This window comes from Rhinopithecus bieti, unplaced genomic scaffold (assembly GCF_001698545.2).
Source record: "Rhinopithecus bieti isolate Rb0 unplaced genomic scaffold, ASM169854v2 scaffold_25987, whole genome shotgun sequence".
NCBI lineage: Eukaryota > Metazoa > Chordata > Mammalia > Primates > Cercopithecidae > Rhinopithecus > Rhinopithecus bieti.
This window is the reverse complement of record NW_016812078.1, coordinates 427,071-449,179: the sequence shown is the minus strand read 5'-3', so window position 1 is coordinate 449,179 and position 22,109 is coordinate 427,071. Positions and strand designations below refer to the sequence as shown.

Genomic DNA, 22,109 nt, shown 5'->3' with positions numbered 1-22,109 from the left:
TATCACTTTATCAGAATGAAAAATGGAATGCTGGCAATATTCTCATGAAGACACTATAACTGTGAACATTTGATTGTATTGCACACATTATTTCGATATTTCATCTATGTCTATGCTCACATTTATATTCAAATGGCTATATCTGCATCTGCAGTAAGCATGCACTACTTCATATTTTTTTTTCTGAGACAAGGTTTCATTCTGTCACCCAAGCTGGAGTGCAGTGGCATGATTTCAGCTCATTGCAACCTCCACTTCCCAGGCTCAGGCAATCCTCCCACCTCAGCCTTCCAAGTAGCTGACACTACAAGTGTGTGCCACCACACCTGGTTAAGTTTTGTATTTTTTGTAGAGATGGTGTTTCACCATGTTGCCCAGGCTGGTCTCAAACTCCTGAGCTCAAGCGATCTGCCTGCCTCAGCCTCCCAAAGTGCTGGGATTACAGGTGTGAGACACCATGCCTGGCCATAAAATCAATGTTAAGATAAAACAAACTTGCTAAGTATATAAAAGATGGTCCTGGGGCAGGGGTAAGGGAAATGACTGGGATCTTCTTGCTGTGACAATAGGAACATGGAAATGAAAATCCCACTAACATACCTTCATATAGTACTTTATAGTTCGCAAAGCACTTCCCTATATATTATATCATCTGACCTTCAAGACAACCCCGTGAGACAGACTGAGGATCAGCCAACATTTCCTGAGCTTTGACAATGCCTCCAGGATCCCAGGACAATGCCCTTTTCACAGCCCAAAACACACTGTGCAGGCCTGACCTTATGCTGCTTTTCCGTGAAGGCTTTCAGCATCCAAGATGGGAACCAGAGCTCCAAATGTTTCACCAGCCAACCTGTCATTTTATGGCTGGGCATAATCTAACGTGGCTTCCAGGAGTGAGGCCAAGCTAGGGACATGCTCGCAGTGCCAGGCCCAGGTTACTGTCACAGCTGTGTCAGGCACATGGCAGGGGTGGTGAGGGCGGGTGGAGGCGGGCTCCATTTCCTTCTTTCTTATCACAAACAGAGAGGCAGCCATCACGTCCTCTGCATGTGACAAGGGAGCTGTGTTTTAAAGGCAGCAGCAACGTGTAAGCTGAAGCTGAGCCCCAGTCTAGGAGCCAAACTGAAAAAACAATGCACCCACAGAGACACAGAGAACAGATCTGTGGTTCCTAAAATATATCCGACCCATAGATTTCAACATTAAAATTTCAGCATTAAAAGTCTATTTCTTATGGATAAAGCAGCTCTTCCAGCATCTTTTAAAATATGCAAACACACCTAAGAGGAGTAGAGTACTATGACATCAATCTCTATCACTTTAATGTGAATTAGCCTATGAATTCACTGTCTTCCTTATCAGCAACTCTTTCTGGACAGGGACCACTGGGCTTCTTGCTGCAGTAAGAGACAACTGTTGGCAGACAGAAAGGACTAGCTTAAAGCAAAGATGGAATTACCAAAGATAAACTCAATTCATCTCACAATTTCACCCAGGGTCAGCTCTGAAAGAAACAATTGCAATGACCTAGTAAGAACTCAGCCCCAGTATGACTTACCATTTCATTCTTCTTATCACTGAAACTAATAAATAAATACAATGAGAACAACCAGATGTATTTGGTAAGCATTTAGTCCTAGAGAGTTGGCACGGCTCTAAAAAAGTCATGTAATGATTATGGCACAATCCGACCTGGTCTAACATGCATCGCCTTACTTCACTGGCCCCTTGTAACTTAATGCAGAGAGGTGATTCAGCTCATTCAGAATCTTACCCACTCCTCCTCCTGGACTCTTTCTCTCTGTTGTGTTTCTTTCTACCATAGTTGATCCATGTTCTATGTGCATGATGAGAATGTTTTATCAACAATGTTCCATAATACTACATTCATTTTATTTGACTAGGCTAGGAAGAAACTCATTTTTCTCTGTACATAAAAGATACCAAGCAAAGCAAAAAGACCTTAGAGCAGGCAGAACACCCACCAAACTGTAACCTGGACAGTTTTTTTTTATGACAAGTATTTCAGGTTTCTGCTAAATCCAGGTTTGTGCAAAAAGACAAGATTTAATAATGGAGACAATATACTGAAAAACTTTAACATTAAAACAATTCACCCACATGAATGCGAATGGTTGACTGAAAGGACCGGAGAAAACTATTTCTCAAAGAAAGTATAACCCAATTTTGCAAAATGCCTATACCAAACATACAAACCATTAAGCCACATGCTTAAAAATCTTCATGAGGTTTGAGTAATAGTGAAGTAGCTTGATATGGACCAACCCTCCCAACAAACTATTAAAATACCTGGAAAATATATTTTAAAACAACTAGTTGATGATGTGAGAGAACAACCAAAAACATGCACAAACAAGAGAGAATTTGACACGTGAAAGAGGGAAACTGCATTAGGTGAGACCCACATTTGTAGGGCTCTTCTCCAGATTATTCCCCAGGTTGTGCAGGGTTGGGTAAATAGAACTCAATATGGAACCACAGTTTTATTGGCTTGAAAACAGAATAGACAAAATTCAAGACTACCAGATGACTAGATATTGAGGAAAGAAAGCCTGGAAAGATGGGGCCACAGAAAGAAGAACCTCCACATATGTAAACTCTTCAAGTCCTCACATCTTCCTAAATTGTGCATGTGCAAGGGAAACTCTAAGAGGTCCAGATAGGAGCAAGAGCTAGAACGCTGAAAGATAGGAACTGAGATTTCAGCTGTTTCCCACCCATAGGAGAAAGAGAAGTTTGAGTGTCATAAAATTAAAGGGCTTAAAACACCTTGGGATTTCTACCAAAACCTCACACTGGCTATGCCTTATGAGCAAACACTATGTCCAAGGACGATAACTGACTAATGTGACTATAGATGGGTTTAAAGATACTCAGGATTATCAAGTGTCAATTCCCCTCCCTTCTAACTGATCTATAGGTCCAACACTACTTCAATTCAAAATACAGCAGGATTTTGTCTGGAAATATATAAGTTGATTCTAAAACTGACATCAAAATGCAAAATACCAAGAATAGGTAAAATAACCTTAAACATACAAAAAAGAACAAAGTTAGAGGGCTCATACTATGTAAACACAAGACTCACTATAAGGCAACAGTAATGAGAGACAGTGTAATACTGGCATAACGATGGACAAATAGATCAACAGAACAGAACAGATAATCCAGAAACAGACCCACATTATATGGTCAACTGATTTTCAACAAAGGTTCCAGGGTGATTCAAGTGGTCGGGGGAGACTTTCCAATAAATGGTGCTAGAACAACTGCATTAGTGTATTGAAAAAAAAAATGTTTCAACTCCTCTGTCACATCACACACAAATATTAAGAAGGCACACAGACCTAAACAGAAAACCTAAAACTATTTGCTTCTAAAAAAAAAACAAACAAACAAACAAAAAAAAAACACAGGAGAATATCTTTGTGACCCTATGACAGAGAGATCTCTTAGGACATAAAACATACGAACTACAAAAGATGAGATGATTAATAAATTGAACTTCATAGAAATTTAAAACTTTTGCTCAAAGACACCATTAAGAAAATGAAAAGGCAAGCCACAGACTGGGAATAAGTAATCACAATACATATTTCTCACAAAGGGCTCATATCCAGAAAACAAGAACTCTTCTAAATCGATAATAAAAAGACAAATCCAATTTTATAAAATAGGACAAAAGACTGGAACTGAAAATCATCAAAAAAACAAACAAATGGCCAATAAACACATGAGAAAATGCTCAACATCAGGGAAATGCAAATTTAACCCACAGGATATAATTTCATACCCACTAGAATGTCTACGATGAAAAGCAACAGCCATAGAAAGTGTTAATGAGGATATGGAGTAACTGGAACTCTCATACATTGCTGGTGGGAGTGTAATAAAACCACTTTGGAAACCATTTGGAAATTTCTTCTGAAGTTACACATACACCTACTTTATTACCCAGCAATTCGACTCCTATATAATCACTCAAGAGAAATGAAAGTGTTATGTCCAGGAAAATTTATGTGTAAGAAGGTTAATAAAAGTATTACACATAATAGACAACAATAGGAAAAATCCCAAAAGTCCACTAAGAGGAGAACGGGTAAACAAATGGGTGCTACATTTATATAATGGGATACTACTCAGAAATAAAATGAAAAAAATACTGATGTACACAATGATATGAATCTTCTAGAAAGTATGCTGAGTGAAAGAAACCAGACATAAAAGAGAACATACTGTATAATTCCATGTATATGAACTTCTAGAGTAGGTAAAACTAACCTGTGGTGAAATAAAGCACTTTACGTATTGCCTTTGGTAGCCGGGGATTGAAAAAGGGTACAGGGAAATGTTCACAATAATGGAAATGTCCTGTATCTTGGATTGGGCTGCTGATTATGCAGTTGTGTGCATTTGTCAAAATTCAAATTGTTCACTTCTAATCTATCATTTCACCCCCATATAAATTTTACCTCAATTAAAAAAAAAAATTGGATGGGGGAGTAGGGAGTATGGTAGCTAGAGATGAGGAACAGAATCCCTTACAGGTCACAAATGAGATAGAGATTAAAAAGAAGATAACTGGATCCCTAAATTTCTTTCATAGACAAACTAAAAGGTTGGCACAAAACCAAAGATGTAAAGTAGAGTTCCACAGTCATGAACCAAAAGACGCAAAACCATTCAGCTACAATGACACTGAATAAAAACAAAAACTCAGTGAGTGTGTTAAATGAAATGTGAGATTGCCAGATTTAGCAAATATATTTAATTTGGCAACCTGAACCAATAGACCACTGGGCAACAAAATACTAGCCAGCCCAACTTAAGAAAGTGATTTTTTTAAGCATCTCTTACAACATGCTCTTTTTTATAATTTCCATGATAGAAATTCCTACTGAGTATAAACCAGGATTATGTATTACATATATTCTGGAAACTACCCAAAACTCATTCTTACCTTCAGTGAAACTCCCTGTAAGGGTTATTACCACGAATACTTTGCCTTCTGGCTCGAGATCCACCTAGAAAGAGAAAAAAAAAAATGTATATTTTAGTATTAAAATATTTTTTGTGGGCCTTAAACAATTAATCAAAGAGAGACCTAATGTGTAAATCACAGCTACAAATCAAATAAATCTAAGTCTTTCATTAAACAGTAGTGGGGCAGGGAAACAAGTGAAAGCTCAAAAAACTGTAAAGATTGAAAAGCAAATCTAAAAGAAACCACATTTTTTCAGAGTTTCCTTCCTCTTAAATTGTACTCTCTCCCATTTTTGGCTAGTCATAATATAGAGAGGCACATCCATATACTTGGTAATTGTTTTTGAGACCTCCATATCTTATGCATATGGCTTATAAGAGCAGCATTTTACTAAACCACATGAAGAATATGAAATAGAGAAATAATGGTAACATACAAGGTAATGAACACATGTGGCTTGGTCAACTGCAAATCTTTAGTTTTATGGAATAAAATGTATAAAGAGTCTCTGCTACGATTTTCCACCAAAGTCTAGTCAATCTTAAGGAAGCACTGGGGAAGGAAGTGTAGGAGCCTTGCACTCACTACTTTTTTTTTTTTTTTTTTTTTTGAGAGAGGTAGTTTCACTTTGTTGCCCAGGCTGGAGTGCAGCGGCATGATCTCAGCTCACTGCAGCCTCCGCCTCCTGGGTTCAAGAAATTCTCCTGCCTCAGCCTCCTGAGTAGCTGGGATTACAGGTGTATGCCACCACACCTCATCAGTTTTTGTATTTTTTAGCAGAGATGGGGTTTCACCATGTTAGCCAGGCTGGTCTCGAACTCCTGACTTCAAATGATCCTTCTGCCTCAGCCTCCCAAAGTGCTGGGATTACAGGCATGAGACACTGTGTCGGGCTGCTACTCTTGACCAGTCACGGGAGTATCAACATACCTTGAAGTTACCTATCAGCTGAAATATCAAGACATGCATTCTGCAAGCAATGCAGCTTGAAGTCTTTTCATGTGGTCTCGTCCTCTGCATATAGTCCAGTTTCCTGAAGACCCCATGCAGCATGGTGACCAGGATGAACAGCACCCTCTGGCTCTGTTCTGATCACCACTAGCTGAGGTGGATGGATTCCCCTCTTCCTACCAGATGCTAACTTCGCTATCCATGAACACCTCTAGGCCTTGCATTGTGAGGCTCTTGTGGACTCAAATACATGAATTTACAATTGTCCTTAAATAAATCTTTCCAGATTCTGCCCATGGCTCCATTTTTATTTTATTTTTCTCTTTTTTGGCTGTGGTTCCATTTCTGCCTTTGACCTTCCATCTGAAGAGAAGCCTGACTTATAGAGAAGCTTGAGTAGAGATACAAATGATCATTTTTGGTTGAATATTAAATTTAAATAAGCTGCAAATAAGTCACCTGGTACAGTGGAAAGTGCCCCCTACTAGACCAGGCCAAGAACTCTAGTCTGATTCTGTCACAGCTGGTTCTGGACCCTGAGCAATGTCCTTTACCACACTGAGCCTCACTCTTCCAATCTGAAAAGTCCATGGCATCATTATTTAGCATTTCTTCTCTTTTCTTTTTTTTTTGAGCCAGGGTCTCACTGTCTCCCAGGCTGGAGTGCAGTGGCACAATCATAGCTCACTGCAGCCTTAAACTCCTGGCCTCAAGCAATCTTCTGCCTCAGCCTCCCAGGTAGCTAGGACTATAGACATATGCCACCATGCCCAGCTTGCTTGCTTATCTAGGTACGTATGTATGTATGTATGTATGTATGCATGTATGTATGTAGAGACAAGGTCTCACTATGCTACCCAGTCTAAACTCTTAGGCTCAAGCAATCCTCCCACCTCAGTCTCCCAAAGCACTGGGATTACAGGTGTGAGCCACTGCAGTTGGTGTTGGCCTAGCATTTCTAACATAGCCTCCACATATGATCTCAAAGATTTTTTTGTTTTGTTTTTTGTTTTTTTGTTTTTAAGACAGAGTCTCCCTCTGGTCTGTCACCCAGGCTGGACTGCAATCATGACTCATTGTACCCTTGACCTCCCAGCTCAATTGATCTTCTTGCCTCAGCCTCTCAAGTAGCTGGGACCACAGGCACATGCCATCATGCCTGGTTTAGAGAGGCATGTTGCTCAGGCTGGTCTCGAACTCCTGAGACCAGGCAACCCACCCACCTCGGCCTCCCAGAGTGCTGGGATTACAGGCGAGAGCCACCATGCCCAGCCGATCTCAAAGATTCTTAACAGTACTACTTAATTTTTTTTTTAAATTGTATCTACCCATGACAAAGCCCCCCAAAATGCACTAGACTTGCGCTAGGTCACCACCACACCCTGATTATATACTTTTTCAAAATAAAAGATGCCTGCTTTGTTCAGACTCAGAAAGCTTAACCTGCATAACAACCTATTCTTACAACCCTCCCTTTCGCTACATAAAACCTGTTACCAATGTGGTTACCACACTATAAATCACCTCCCTGTTCAAATCAGCTACTTGCATCATGACTACTAACAATATCCTCTTAACTATCTTAATACCACTTGTGAACCTTTATAGAACAGCTCTGAAAATAGAGCTCTCAAGAGAGATGACTAAACAGGATATCAGCCTCTAATTGTCTCCACTCTCTGCCTTGACTTGTTTCAAGTCAAAAATACGTTATTTTTAAAAGCCACTCCCTCATCTTCAATATAAAGGCCTGCCAGAGAATACATACATACACATACATTTGACCTCACAACATAAACTACTGCTGGCACAGGCACAGTTGCTGCTTGGCTGCCTCTGCTATCCTGCAGCCCACAGCCAGCCCGTAAACTCCCTTCAACTCTTCCCTGAGGGCCCACAAAGGCCTTTCCATCTCAAGATGGGTCAGGAGCTACTCTGACAGACAGCAGAAGATTCCACCAGTTAGAAGCAGGAGTTCTCACATGTAGAACAGGTTTCCTTCCGCATTTTTGACCCAAGCCACCCATTGTGGTGGAAAAGCCAGATTTAAACACGGTCTTTAAGTGTTGTCCACCTAGGGCAGATGTGGTAAAACACTGGACCTCAGAACAAGGCTTTACAAACTGCAGGTTGAAACTTTTTAGAGACACATGAAAGCAACTTAGTGGGTTGCACACAATAGGGAATTCTTTTTTTTTTGGAGACAAAGTCTCGCTCTGTCGCCCAGGCTGGTGTGCAGTGGCACCATCTCAGCTCACTGCGACCTCTGCCTCCCGGGTTCAAGTGATTCTCCTGTCTCAGCCTCCCATGTAGCTGGAACTACAGGCACATGCCACCACACCTGGCTAATTTTTGTAATTTTAGTACAGATGTGGTTTCGTTGTGTTGGCCAGGCTGGTCTCAAACTTCTGACCTCAAGTGATCTGTCCATCTCAGCCTCCCAAAGTGCTGGGATTACAGGTGTGAGCCACCACACCCAGCCCACAACAGGGATTTTTAAAGTAGAATAAAAACAGAACAGAAAATATGAACATGCTACAGGTAGTAAGGAAAAGTACTGCTTCATGCAACTTTCGTGTGTAGTTTTGTGTATACATATAAAAGGGTACACTGGGTTTTAATGTAAAGATGTATTCCTTACTGTGTCACAGAGAAACAGTTTGCAAAATGTGGCTTTAGAGGTTATTCGTTCCTTCTATACACTGCTGATGGGCTGTTATCATTTATTCATGGCGGGTGCTTAGATACCTCCCAGTGACAACCAGCTCATTACCTTAACAGCTGGCCTATTCCATTCCTGTACATCATAGACAGATCTTTCTCTATGAATACAAATGCAGCAAGACCAATAATTTCCACTGATTTACCTTAGTTTCGCCCTCTACAGCTCCAGTGGACACTGTCTCTAGCTAGTACATCCATCCCAGTTTCTGGGAATAACACTTGAGCTTTATTTGAGAACTACCCCTCCCTCACATGTAGTCCAAATGGCTCATCTGGGATTCTGCCCCTAGCTCCAGAGTGGACATGTGACCAGGCCTAGCAGATCAGAACACTGACTGAACTCTGCACAGCTGGCCTGGGGCAGGCACATTCCTTCTCTCTGGCTATCAGTGTAATTACAACTCCCTACCTGGTATCAGCATCTACTGGTTCAGGTTTGGGCACAAAAATCCAAGTAGGTCCAACTAGGAATCGTGGATCTACAAAGAAGGGACAAGATCTCGCTTCTGCTAAACTTCAGTCTGAAAGGACACAAACTTGGGAGTATCTGGCACCTGTGTTGTCCCCCCACTGAGCTACAGAATGAAGCCAACAAAAAGGGGAGAGCTGAGGGACAGAAAGAGAACCGCTCTTCATAACATCATTTAAATCCTTAGATCAAGCCTTGCTTGATTCTTTGGGATTTTTTTGTTATTTGAGCCTACAAATTCCTTTTGTCTTAGCCAGTTTGAGTTGGGGTTTCTATCACTTGCACTCAAAAAACATATCCGAATTGTCAGCCAAAGAGAATAGGTCAAATATTTGACAACAATTATCACATCCCTCTATGCCTTCTAACATTCATGCTATCTCCTGCAGTCTGCCTCCCTGCCTCCCATCAGCACTGAAACAGCTCTAGCAACTTTTATGACGTCCTACTGTCAGATACAAAGATATGTCTGTCTTCATCTCAGTTGATCTCTCTGTCTTCCTCTTCATGAATCTCTCGTTCCTTACTTCCAGGACACCACCCTTTCCTGGCCCTCCTCTCGCTCCTGAGCCCTGTATTTACCTGTATTTACCACACCAGAAGCCCAGCTCCTCAGCAGGTACATGCAATCGCTCTCAGATCCCAACATGTCCACTCTCGAAGTCTCTCCTGGATCCACCCCCACTCCACTCCTACTGCCGTGGTTCACCTGGCCTCCCTGAACGGGCTTCCAGTTGCCTTCTATCTCCAGACTACTGTCCTCCAGCTGCTGCCAGTGATATGTTTCAAAAATTAAAATCTGACCATGTGGCTTCCTAACTTAGAAACCGTCAGTGTTTCCTCTCCTGTCCATGATGAGGTCCAAATTCTTTAGCATAGCACATAGCCCTAGACACTATACCCCTTCCTACCTTTCAGCCTAAGTTCTTCCCACCACTACAGCTGCATACCCCAGCATCCTCATCTCTTAATTCTTGTACACTCTCCAGGGAGGTATGTTATTTATTCTGAGAGAGCAACCAAACGCATTATGGGCCAAGCAGCACACTGGGGAATATAGTCAAAATTATGAAAATTACACATTACTCATCTGTAGCTTATTGCCTAGTGATTTGGGGATATGTGATCTTTCTGGCTGGAAACTCCTTTCTTCCTTTTCATACTTGTCAGACTCCAATTTGTCCATCAATTCAAGACCCACCTGTATAGGGGGACCTTCCTAGACCTCTTTCAGACAGGTGGGCAACTCCACACCTGTTATGAAGACTACTGCTGGAACCCACATCATGTTGTAGTCATTATGCCCTATCCCCAAGGAGACCCTACCTTGCATATAAGGGGACAGAAAATGGTTTGTGGAACAAATGAGTAAACAAAATAGATCTGGGTACCTCAAACTCTCAGCAACTTCATGTAGGACATGATTTTCTCCTCCTTCACCATTCTGGTCAGTTTCCTCCTGACATGCCCCAATTTCTCCACATCCCCATTAAAGGGTGAAATCAGCCTGAGTGTGTGACCTGACCTTCATGAGCGAGAGCAAGATTATCACTAACGTTGATCTTCACAGCGACAGTGCCCTTTACCGATGCAGCGAGAATACACGGGCGCTCTGAGAAGCCCCAGTGGCCCAGGCTGAGCTTACAATGAACTAAAACCTGTGCATCTTTTCTAGGTGCTATAAGGCTTTGCTTCCCACATCCTGTGCTTGTGCAGTGGTTAGGCTCAAAACCTTCACAAAAACCTAAGTGCTTCATTTTTTTTTCTGCAATATTTTGGCTTGTTCCAGGTCACAGGGTTCACTGGATGGCAAATCCAGTCAGTTCATTCACTCCCCTTCTCAGTTTTATGGCTCCCCAAATCAGGGCCCCAGGCTACCTATGTCATTGGCTAATGCACTGACAGAGTGTCTAATAGGACAGAGCTGAGGTCAGAGTCTAGGGCAGCCCCACATTGAAATGAACACACTTAGCATTCTTACTCTAACAGTCATTCAAGGAGCAATAAATACACTGACCCCCTCCCCTAAAGACTACTTCTCTTGGTAAAAAGAACAACTCCTGGGCCCTTGTTGAAACCCAGATAACAGTGGTCTGTTAAAAAAAACATGATTTTTATACACAAATAGACAAATGAACAAAAGTATAAAAACTCAGTGTCAACAAATGGTGCTAGAACAATTGGACATCCATACCCAAAATAATGAATTTCAACCCATACGTTGTAACTTATACCTAAATTTACTCAAAACAGCTCAGAGAACAAAACATAAACACAGTTTCAGCCTTTAGGGTTCTCTATGTTGTTTCTACTACTCTGTTCTACACTTTAGAGTCCCTGAAGCTCTATCCTGTGCCTGGTTCGCAGCAGCCACTCGGGAAAGCATTTCTTGGCTGAATGATTCCCAACATGCACCCTCAGAGCCATCTAACCCTTGAGTTCTCATGCCAAGTAACCCCTTCCTCAAAAAGCCATCAGTGTTGAACTCACATGAATCAGCGCTGCCTCAAATACTACACCTCCCTGTCTGAACTTATCCCCTATCTCCCACATTGTGGCTGCGTAATAATAGCAAAGACAGAGAAGACCTGGATCCTGGTGCTCTGTCCTGACCAGTTTGTGACATCAGGAAGGCCATTCAACCTCTTTTGCCAAAGAACCACAGAGAGGGATTAAATATAAGATTCCCAGGCCCCACAGGTGATCTACTGATTTTAAATTTTCTGGGGCAAGGGAATGGGGTCTAGGCATCTGCTGTTTTTAAAAGTTCTGTGGGTGACTGTGATATAGCCAGACCACGGACCAACATCTGGGAAGCCTGACCTAGATTCTCTCTAAGGGGCCAATTCCCGCTTTAAAGGGCTCCAATCCCATGTTTTCTCCTAAAGCTTCCAGTGGTTATCACTGAATCACTAGAACCACTGTTGTTCTGCATTCCCAGGCTTAAAATCCCGGAGCCACTCCAATTCGAGGCACCGTGACCATCTGTTTTCCCTTTTGTTCCCTCCATCACTCTAGGATCCCTGTCACTGCAGGCCTCCTCCCCTCATTCTTTCTCCTGCAGTCATGGGACACCCCACCAGAAACAAACAGCCTTTTCTAAAGTGCTGTTCTCATCAACTTCCCCCTCCAAAGCCTCCGCTGGCTTCCCAGAGTCTTCAGAATAAAACACCCTGCTCCACGTGACTTTCAGGACCACTTGGGCTCCCCTTTCGCTGCCTTCCCACTAATCTATCCAAACTTTGTTTTCAAAATTCCCTTCCTTCCATTGTCACTTTAGAAAGTTAAAATATAAAAAGAAGAAAAAAATCCCTCTTTAAAACCTGCTCTCCTAGTCAGGCCCGCCTCCTGGCTCTATCACTCAGCCACGCATTTGCTCATGCCATGTTCTCTGCCTGGAAAGCCTGTCTCTCTTCACTGCATCTATCCATTCATTCATTTGAACCTTTACTGAATGACTCCCAGGGTTGGGACAATTGCCAGGTACTCAAGACTCCCCAGAGGAGCTCCCAGGGCTGCAGGTTGGATGGGTAACTGAGCACAAAAGATGACACAGCTTCAGGAGCAGAAGGAAGAAACTGGTGCCAGGATTTGATATTCACATTGATCCCTCCAGTCTCAAAATTCACATCTCAACTATTATTATCTTAACACTTATCAATACCTTGAACAATTACTTACATTTTCATACATGTATCTCATCACTTGCAATGAGTCTGTAACCTCCATTGCAGCAGGATCTGATACTATGTTCCCAAGGAGCCTAGCAGAGTTCCTTGAACCAAGTAAACACTCAATACATATCTGTTGAGTTGACCTAAGAACTAAATAAGGTCATCTGACCACCTCAATTTCCTCACCTATAAAAATAGGAATGGTAATATTTACTACAGAATAGTCTTACATGATAGCACTTTGTATAAAACAAAAGCACTCCAAGATGGCTCCAAGGAATACTGGTGACATATGGATGACAAGGGCTCACTGCTTAGAAATTATACTCTGTTAGCTTGATGTACCCACCGCAGATCCCCAGCATAGCCACTCCTACACCCTCAGCCAAAGTTTGCTTTTCCTTGGCATCACTTTGCGGGAGTTGGGCAAGTACTTATATCACTGGCTAAGTTTCCTTGTCCATGAAACAAGAGTTGTCTAAAAATATTCTAGCTCTAATGTTCCATGATTCTAAACAGGCTTGGATAAAAGCCTGCACAAAGGACTCAAGAGAAACATTCATTTAATTAACTGGTAATAATTTACAACCATTTCCCTTCACAAAAGCCATTAGAATTGATCACAGACAGGAAACTTCTAGCTACATAACATTCATTTCAGCCTGGAATAAGCAGAGGGATCTAGCATATTAAAAGAAAAAAAACAATTTTCGGGGCAAAGGTAGAAGGTTCATCTAGACTCTATGGGCTTTGAGCAAACCTCTGTAATAAAGAAGTTGACAAAATTCAATTCTTGGCTGGATGGCTCTTTTCTATGGCTTTCCTAAGTCTTACTCTAGGGATAAATAATGAACCTAAAAACATGATAAAGCATTTCATGATTCTCTTCCACCTGAAATTATCAAGCTTAAAAATGAGCATTCAAATTCCTAAAGAAAAAAATTCTAACAGGATTGTACCAATAACCTAACAGGAAAATAAGGCTGTATTGGTTTTTCTTGTTTTTGTTTGTTTGTTTGTGTTTTGAGACAGAGCCTGGCTCTGTCACCCAGGCTGGAGTGCAGTGGCACAATCACAACTCCCTGAAACCTCCGTCTCCTGGGCTCAAGTCAACCTCCCAACTCAGTCTCCAGTGTAGCTGGAATTATGGGTGCATACTACCACGCCCAGCTAATTTTTGTATTTTTTATAGAGATGGGTCTCATTATGTTGCCCAGGCTGGTCTCGAACTCCTGAGCTCAAGTGATCCACCTGCCTTGGCCTCCCAAAGTGCTAAAATTACTGGTGTGAGCCACTGTGCCTGGCTTAGGCTGTGTTTCTAATAATAAAAACAACAGCTATGTCTTTAGCTTGGTCAACTGCTAAGTGCTTGACATATATTATCTCTCACCTTCACCACTTGCAGTGTTAAGTATTATAACCACCATTGCACAGATGGAAAAATGGAGGCTCAAGAAGGTTACTGAATTGGGTGAGGTCACACAAACAGTGAACACCAACATTCAGACACTGAGAAGATGCCACACTGGTGCCGCACCAGTCTCCCCTGAGGCTGCTCTGACTGCATCTGCCTGAGGTCCGTCTGTTGCTTTCTCTCAGCCTGAAGCATGCCTGCCCTGGCTTCTGGCACATGAGGTCATCACATCACTCATTCCCCTGGGAACCTGGGCAAGACGTGTGCTATCAGCACCTGAGGGTGCTCCCGCCTCACCGCCTCACTGCCAAGGCCACTGGGAGTGGCACCAGCCTGATGTGCCGCTGGATGGTTCTCAATGAGGGCCCGAGGCAGGAGCTGCTAAGCAAGTCTGTGCCGGGGCAGGGAAAATGCAGCAGGCAGTTTAGGTGCCATTAGTCAGCTGCCCGGAGAGTCCTAGTCAGCGTCACATGCTGTAGACACACAATGTGTCCCCCCGACGTGGGAAGGGGTTTAAAGGAAAAGAAGTTGCATGAGGCAAATACTACATCCCTGCTAATTTTCTACTTTTATCTCTGTAACAATCAGACTAGGTGTTATGTGTCAAAGCATACTAAGAGAAATCACAGATTAAAAACTTCCAGTAAACAATGATGGCAAAAACTGAACAGAAAAGTAGGGCTTGTCAAATCTGACTGGTTTCAAATGAAAGAAAACACTGTCATTACCTTACTGATTAAAGCTTTGGTCCACCCTTTACCTGTTCAATCTGGATCCTATGTGAGGTCAGAGAGCAGGTTGGAAAAGAGGCCCAGGCCGTGATCACAACCCCGACATTGCCCACCTGCCACTAGGGGAGGTCACCGGGCTTCAGCTTCTCAAAAACAGAGTAGACTAAGCCTATCAATCCTTTTCTATCTAATATTCTAAAGTTCCAAGTCCTAAACAGTTTCTGAACTTTACAGAGCAAGTAGACATCTGAAGACTACTAAAGAAACTCTCTAAAATATATCCTTAAGGCTCACAATAATTCTTCCCCCTCCCAGCTAAACATACTCACACGGTTGCTACAAATTTAAACTTAGAATTACTTCAACTCAGATCCCATTACCCCCAGGTTCTGGCATAGGAAGGTGTTATCTTCTGGCAAAAGTAAAACTCTTTTACATTAAAATTAATTTTCAAAGTTTTCTGCCCATAGCAAAAATCACAAATAGTCAAGTTGGATACCTCTGAGGACAAAACTATTTTTTTTTCTAACAAGGAGATGGCTAAAGGTAGAAACGGTCTACTGTGTGCTATGGTGTTATGTGTGTGTCTCAATCTTTGATTCCAATATCTGAAGAATCGAAAATGTAAATTAAATGAAGGATGCCTTAGGCTCTTCAAAATACTCCACTGCAATTCCTCCCACTTAAATTCCCAGGTAATGTAATTCTGTGCTGGAAGGCCTACCTGATACCTCCTCTGTGAATGAGGACAGAGGCTCTGAAGAGACCAAGCCCAGCCCATCAGGTCCAAAGCTTCTGGTGCTCCTAATAGACCAAAAGGAGCGGGGTGAGTTCTCCTGAAGAAGTCAAATGTCCTCTCTGGAAATCAGGAGACGACTCTTGGTATAGGACCACAGGCAAGACTGTGCTCTCCAGAACTAAGAAGGGGTTGGTTGCAGTGGCTCAGACCTGAAATCCCAACACTTTGGGAGGCCAAAGCAGGAGGATCACTTGAGTCCAGGAGTTCAAGATCAGTCTGGGTAACACAGGGAGATTTCATCTCTACAAAAAATAAAAAAGAGCCAGGTGTGGTGGCATGCACCTATAGTCCCAGCTACTTGGGAGGCTGAGATGGGAGGATCACTTGAGGCTGGGAGGTCGAGGCTACAATGAACCACGATTGCACCACTGCACTCCAGCCCAGGTGACAAAGTGAAATCCCATCATAAAACAAACAAAACAAAAAAGAACCAAGAAGGTACTTTTCTTCTTCTCCGATAAGGCGTCCCTAGGGACCTCATGGCAAAGGAGACCCTGGAGTAACAAAGGGGAACCACAGAAGAGTAACTGTGCATCCCCTCCATACCGTGTGTCCCCCACATAAAAGAACACTTCAAAAAGGCACTTTCCACATGAGCTCGCCCCTCCTCGTTTCTGCTAAGTAGACCCTTCCAGAAAGGGAGCATACACTGTCATTACTAGGAAGAGGTACTAAACAGAAGTGACAGGTGTGACCCTGGCTGGAGATGGGGAATATACTCCCTGCAGCCTCACAGCCCCCTTTTTTCTTTCACACCTCTCTGGGTTGCCTAGAGACAGTGGTCATCGGCCCCACAAATAAGCCTCCTTCTTTGCAGGGGAACCTTCACAATAAAGGAAAAATGTCTTAACAAACTGAAGATACCAGGTGAAAAACAAGACATAAACTAACCCAGAAGAATTCTACATTGTTGATTCTCATCATCCATTGTAATGGAGGAAGAAGGCAAAAGCTCCAGCAAAACCAAAACAAGAACTCAAAACTACATATTTAGCATACACAAGCATTTCAAGATGTTTCAGAGACTTGTTTGCTTAATTATTCATTGCTCAGTCTCCAGGCCAACTTTGGAAGACTCTGAATCTGAGGGGGCATTAGAAAATAGATCGAGTCTATGTGTCTATCCCAACAGTTACTCTATTATAACACCTTTACTCCTCTTGGTCTTCTGGAGGGAAGGAGATGAAAGTTCCACAAAAGAGGGAATGTTTGTACAATGCCTAGAAATTCAGGTGATGGTTTTCCTGGTGGACCTGGGGAGGGGAGGCATCTACACAGAGAGGGGGAATGTGCAAATGCACATCTGTAATAGGGGTTACAGATGCTCAAATGTAAGCTATGTAAATGAGACAAGTCAGAAATAGGGCTGCAGAGGAAAGTGTATCCAATCAATAATGGACTCACGACATGCTGGCAGGCTGGTCCTTATCCCAGGGCAATGGGGAGCCACTGAGAGGTTTCAATAAGCAAAGTTACAAGGTCATATCTACATGTCAGATCCCGACACATGACTGTTGGGATTACAAGGGGAGAGAAACTGGTGGTGGGAATTCATGTTCAAAGGCTATTCCAATGATCTGAGTGAAAGACAGTGGTGACCTGAGCTAAGTCAGCAGCAGAAGCGATAGAGAGGACGGGGCAGATAGGAGAAAGACATAGGAAGGAGCAGCAGCTGGACTTTTTGTAACTGATGCAGGTAGGATGGAGGTGAAAGAGGAGTCAGAATCACGAGGCAATGATGATCCTTGGTGCCATTAACTGAGACAGGGACTCCAAGGGGGAAGCAGAACTGGAGGAAAGACAAAGAGTTCAATATATGACCTTTACCTATGACATCTGAGCATCTACTGGGCTTTCCTTAACAGCTTCTGAAAATTCAGATGTGCGGGCCGGGCGCAGTGGCTCACGCCTGTAATCCCAGCACTTTGGGAGGCCGAGGCAGGCGGATCACAAGGTCAGGAGATCGAGACCATCCTGGCTAACATGGTGAAACCCTGTCTCTTCTAAAAATACAAAAAATTAGCCAGGTGTGGTGGCGGGCGCCTGTAGTCCCAGTTACTTGGGAGGCTGAGGCAGGAGAATGGCGTGAACCTGGGAGGCGGAGCTTGCAGTGAGCCGAGATTGTGCCACTGCACTCCAGCCTGGGCAACAGAGCAAGACTCTGCCTCAAAAAAAAAAAAAAAAAAATTCAGATGGAGAGGGAGGAGCACCACAAATTACAACCCACTGTGGTCTCAATTGAACAGGTAAGTGGCAACATCAAAAGCACTATTCAGTGCTGGGTGTGGTGGCTCACATCTGTAATCTCAGTATTTTGGGAGGCCAAGATAGGAAGATCACTTGAGGCCAGAGCTCCAGAACAGCCTAAGCAACATAATAAGATTCCATCTCTACAAAAAAATTTAAAAATTCGCCGGATGTGGTGGTACATGCTTGTAATCCCAGCTACTTAGGAGGCTGAAGCAGGAGGATCACCTGAGCCCTGGAGTTGGAGGCTGCAGTGATCACACCACTTCATTCCAGCCTAAGTGAGAGAGAGAGATGCTGTCTCAAAAAAAAAAAAAACAAAAAAACAAGCCCTATACAGATTAAGAGGAGGAGCAATCACTGGGCTAGGGCAAAGCTTTACCTGGGAAGTGGGACCCTGAATTGAGGCCTGAAGGCAAGTTTCAATTAGTGGGAAGTGAGACCATTCTGAGTCAGGAGCGCCTTGTGAGAAGAGATAGAACCAATATCAGAACACAAACTTGATCAGTGTCATTGGAGGAATGTCCATACAGGAGTAAGAGAGAAGGCTGGAGGCAAAACGTAGAAAAAGCTACACCCAGAGAACTGTAACCTTAGGTTGTGGGCCAAGGGGAGCCACTAGAGGTTTTTGATTATGTAAAATGATAGAGATTAACATGTAAAAGGAACATTTTGTCTACCAGATCAATGAACAGAGAGACAGCTATGGTCTAGAAGTATGAACCGTTTGCTAAGGGTAAAATCAGTGGAAATTAATAATCATGGGAAGAGAGCAAACAAAAGCAGTGGAAAGCCCAAAGGAGTATGGAGTTTGGGGCCTGGGTATCCTAGATTGGGGTCAGCAAACAGCAGCCCAAAGGCTGATGCCAGCTGCTGCCTATTTTTGTAAGTACAGTTTTACTGAAACACAGTCACAACCCTTTAGTTACATATTATGTACAAGATGAGTAGTTGTGACTGAGACCTTATGGCCCACGAAGACAAAAATATTACTCTCTGGCTCTTTACAGAAAGATCTGCCAATCTCTGTTGCCACTAATCAGCCAGGGAACTCAGGGAAAGAACATGTTTTAAAGGGAAGGAAATGAGTTTAAATTTGGACACAAAAGTACTCAAATAGAAATATCTGGCAAGAAGTTGGAAATAAAGACAAATCATGTAGTTAAACATAGGGCTGGGGTTATGATTCTCAAAAGGTAAACACTAAGTCTAAGAGCTGTAAAACTTTTCAAGAAAGAGCACAGGAAAAGAAGAAAAGAAAAAACAGATTCACTTAAGGAGTGAAAGAAAGAACCAGAGAAAATACCATCTGAGAGGTGGGAGGAGTCCCCAGGTTTAACGTCATGGGACATGGAAACAAGCAGCTTCAAAAGAGAGGAGAAGTCAAATGTGCAGATATGGAAGATGAGGTCTTTAAAGGGGAGATGACAGCAGATGACCTGGGAGATAACAGGTAGACTTCTTCCATGATACCCACCCCATCATTTGCAGTTCTGTTGGAAAGGTCATCCTTATGTTAAGCTAAAACCAATCCATATCCCCATAACTTCCACCTGCAAATTTCATTCCACCTCTAAAATTTACCCTGCCAAGATGGGGAAAGAGAGAGATGTGGAAAACAGCACAGAAGCTGCAAGGAATACGTGGTTTGATTAAATTGTATCTCATTTAAGTGAATTAGAAGGTAAAGCTAGAAATTAGAAGGTAAAGCTAGAAATGCAATGGACGAAAGGTTTGGATGCCAAGTTAAGAACAGAAATTTCATTTCAAATAATTAGGCTAGCAACAGTCCTAAAACAACAGGCTGGAGGACAAACTAGAGGGGTATAGACTGGGCTGGAAGCACTGGACAGAATTAAGAGACTATCTCAGTGGTACAAGTGTGTGGTGGAGGAGGCAGGAGAGAAATATCACAAAAGAAGCTCAGCAGGACTTGGTGAGTAAGGATTAGGGATGATGAAAAGCCCAAAGGCGGCTCTAGTATCTGGAATACTGTAAGACTAAAACTGCAAGAAGTAAGGCAATCTAGAGGGTCAGTTGGTTTGGGATGACTCTGGTTTTTAAAAATATTGATTTGTAGGGAGATTAGAAATGTTTGAGAAAAAGATAAATGGGACCTGAAACTTAAAATAAAGGGCTGGGCTGCAGGTAGAGTCATCCACACAGGAATAACTGAACCGTAAGACAGCGGACTGACCCCCAAGGAGCAATTGTACAGTTCAAAGAGCAAAGAATCAAGGATCAAAGTCATGTTTACAGAATGAGAGAAAGCAGAACTGGCAAAAGAGAAAGAAGAGTGCTGGGAAAGGCTCCCTGGCTACCCTCAGCAGACCTCCTTCTGAGTAAGGAAAAGTAAAGCAGCATTATCTCCATTATATTGCAGTCATCTGGGACTGAATTAGGTTTGGATTATTAAAATCCCATTAAAGGCCTTGAGTACCATACCCACCACACTGTGAATAAAATCTTAATGTATTTATGAGGTTTTTTTTTTTTTGAGATGGAATTTCACTCTTGTTCCTCAGGCTGGAGCGCAGTGGTGTGATCTCGGCTCACTGCAACCTTCTGCCTCCCAGGTTCAAGTAATTCTCCTGCCTCAGCCTCCCAAGTAGCTGAGTTTTTAATAAACCTGGCTAATTAAAATTTGCCACACAAGGCTTCAAAATGTTCACCTGTCTCATTCTCTTACCTCTTATAAAATCACCTTTTGCCCATGGTATGGTTTGGCTCTGTGTTCCCACCTAAATCTCATCTCGAATTGTAATCCCCTCGCGTTGGGAAGGGGCCTGCTGGGAGGTGACTGAATCATGGAGGCAGACTTCCCCTTTGCTGTTCTCATGATAGTCAGTGAGTTCTCAAGAGATCTGGTTGTTTGAAAGTGTGTGGCACTTCCCCCTTCACTCTCTGTCTGTCCTGCTCTGCCATAAGATGTGCTTGCTTCCCCCTCACCTCCTAACATGCTGTTGTACAGGCTGCAGAACTATGAGTCAATTAAATCTATTTTCTTCATAAATTACCCAGTCTCAGGTAGTTCTGTATAACAGTGTGAGAACAGACTAACACAGAAAATTTTTACCAAGAGTGGGGTATTGCTATAAAGATACCTGAAAAGTATGGTAGCAACTTTGGAACTGGGTAACAGGTAGAGGTTGGAATAGTGTGGAGGGCTCAGAAGAAGACAGGGAGATATGGGAAAGCTTGTAACTTCCTAGTATTTGTTCAATGGTTGAAACCAAAATGCTGATAGTGATATGGGCAATGAAGTCCAAGCTGAGGTGATCTCAGATGGAGACTGAGTAACTTATTGGGAATTGGAGTAAAAGGTCACTCTTCCTATGCTTTAGCAAAGAGACTGGTGGCATTTGGCCCTGCCCTAGAGATCTGTGGAACTCTGAACTTGAGAGAGATAATTTTGGGTAACTGGCAGAAGAATTTCTAACCAGCAAAGAGATCAAGATGTGGCCTGGGTGTTTCTAAAAGTATACGCTCATATGAGTGAAGAAAGAAATGGTGTGAAATTGGAACTTACATTCAAAAGGGAAGCACAGCACAAAAATTTGGAAAGTGTGCAGTCCAACCATGCAGTAGAAAAGAAAAACCCATTTTCTGGGAAGAAATTAAAGCCAGCTGCAGGAATTTGCATCAGCAACAAGGAGCCAAATGTTTATAGCCAAGATAATGGGGAAAATATCTCCAGAGCATTTCAGAGATCTGCACAGTAGCCCTTCTCATCACAGACTGGGAGGCCTAGAAGAGGAAAATGGCTTTGGGGGCCAAGCCTAAGGCCCTCACTGCTCTGTACAGCCTTGGGACCTGGCAACCTATGTCCCAGCCACTCCAGCTCCAATCATGGCTAAAAGGGGCCAATGCACAGCTTGGGCTGTGGCTTCAGAGGGTGCAAGTCCCAAGCCTTGGCAAATTCTATATTGTGTTGGGCCTGTGGGTGTACAGAAGGCAAGAGCTGAGGTTTGGGAGCCTCCACCTAGATTTCAGAATAGGTATGGAAATGTCTGGATGTCGAGGCAGAAGTCTGCTGCAGGGATGGAGCCCTCATGGTGAACCTCTACGAGGGCACTACAAAGGGGAAATGTG

General features: G+C 42.8%; 1 protein-coding gene across 1 annotated transcript in view; it reads right to left on the bottom strand.

Moving 5' to 3' along the window:
- Positions 1–22,109, bottom strand: part of PRKCH (protein kinase C eta) — a 242,256-nt gene that overhangs the window by 163,588 nt on the left and 56,559 nt on the right. The window contains exon 2 of the mRNA XM_017895546.1: positions 4,985–5,048. Within this exon, the coding sequence (XP_017751035.1) occupies positions 4,985–5,048 (64 nt within the window). The remainder of the gene's footprint in view (positions 1–4,984; positions 5,049–22,109) is intronic.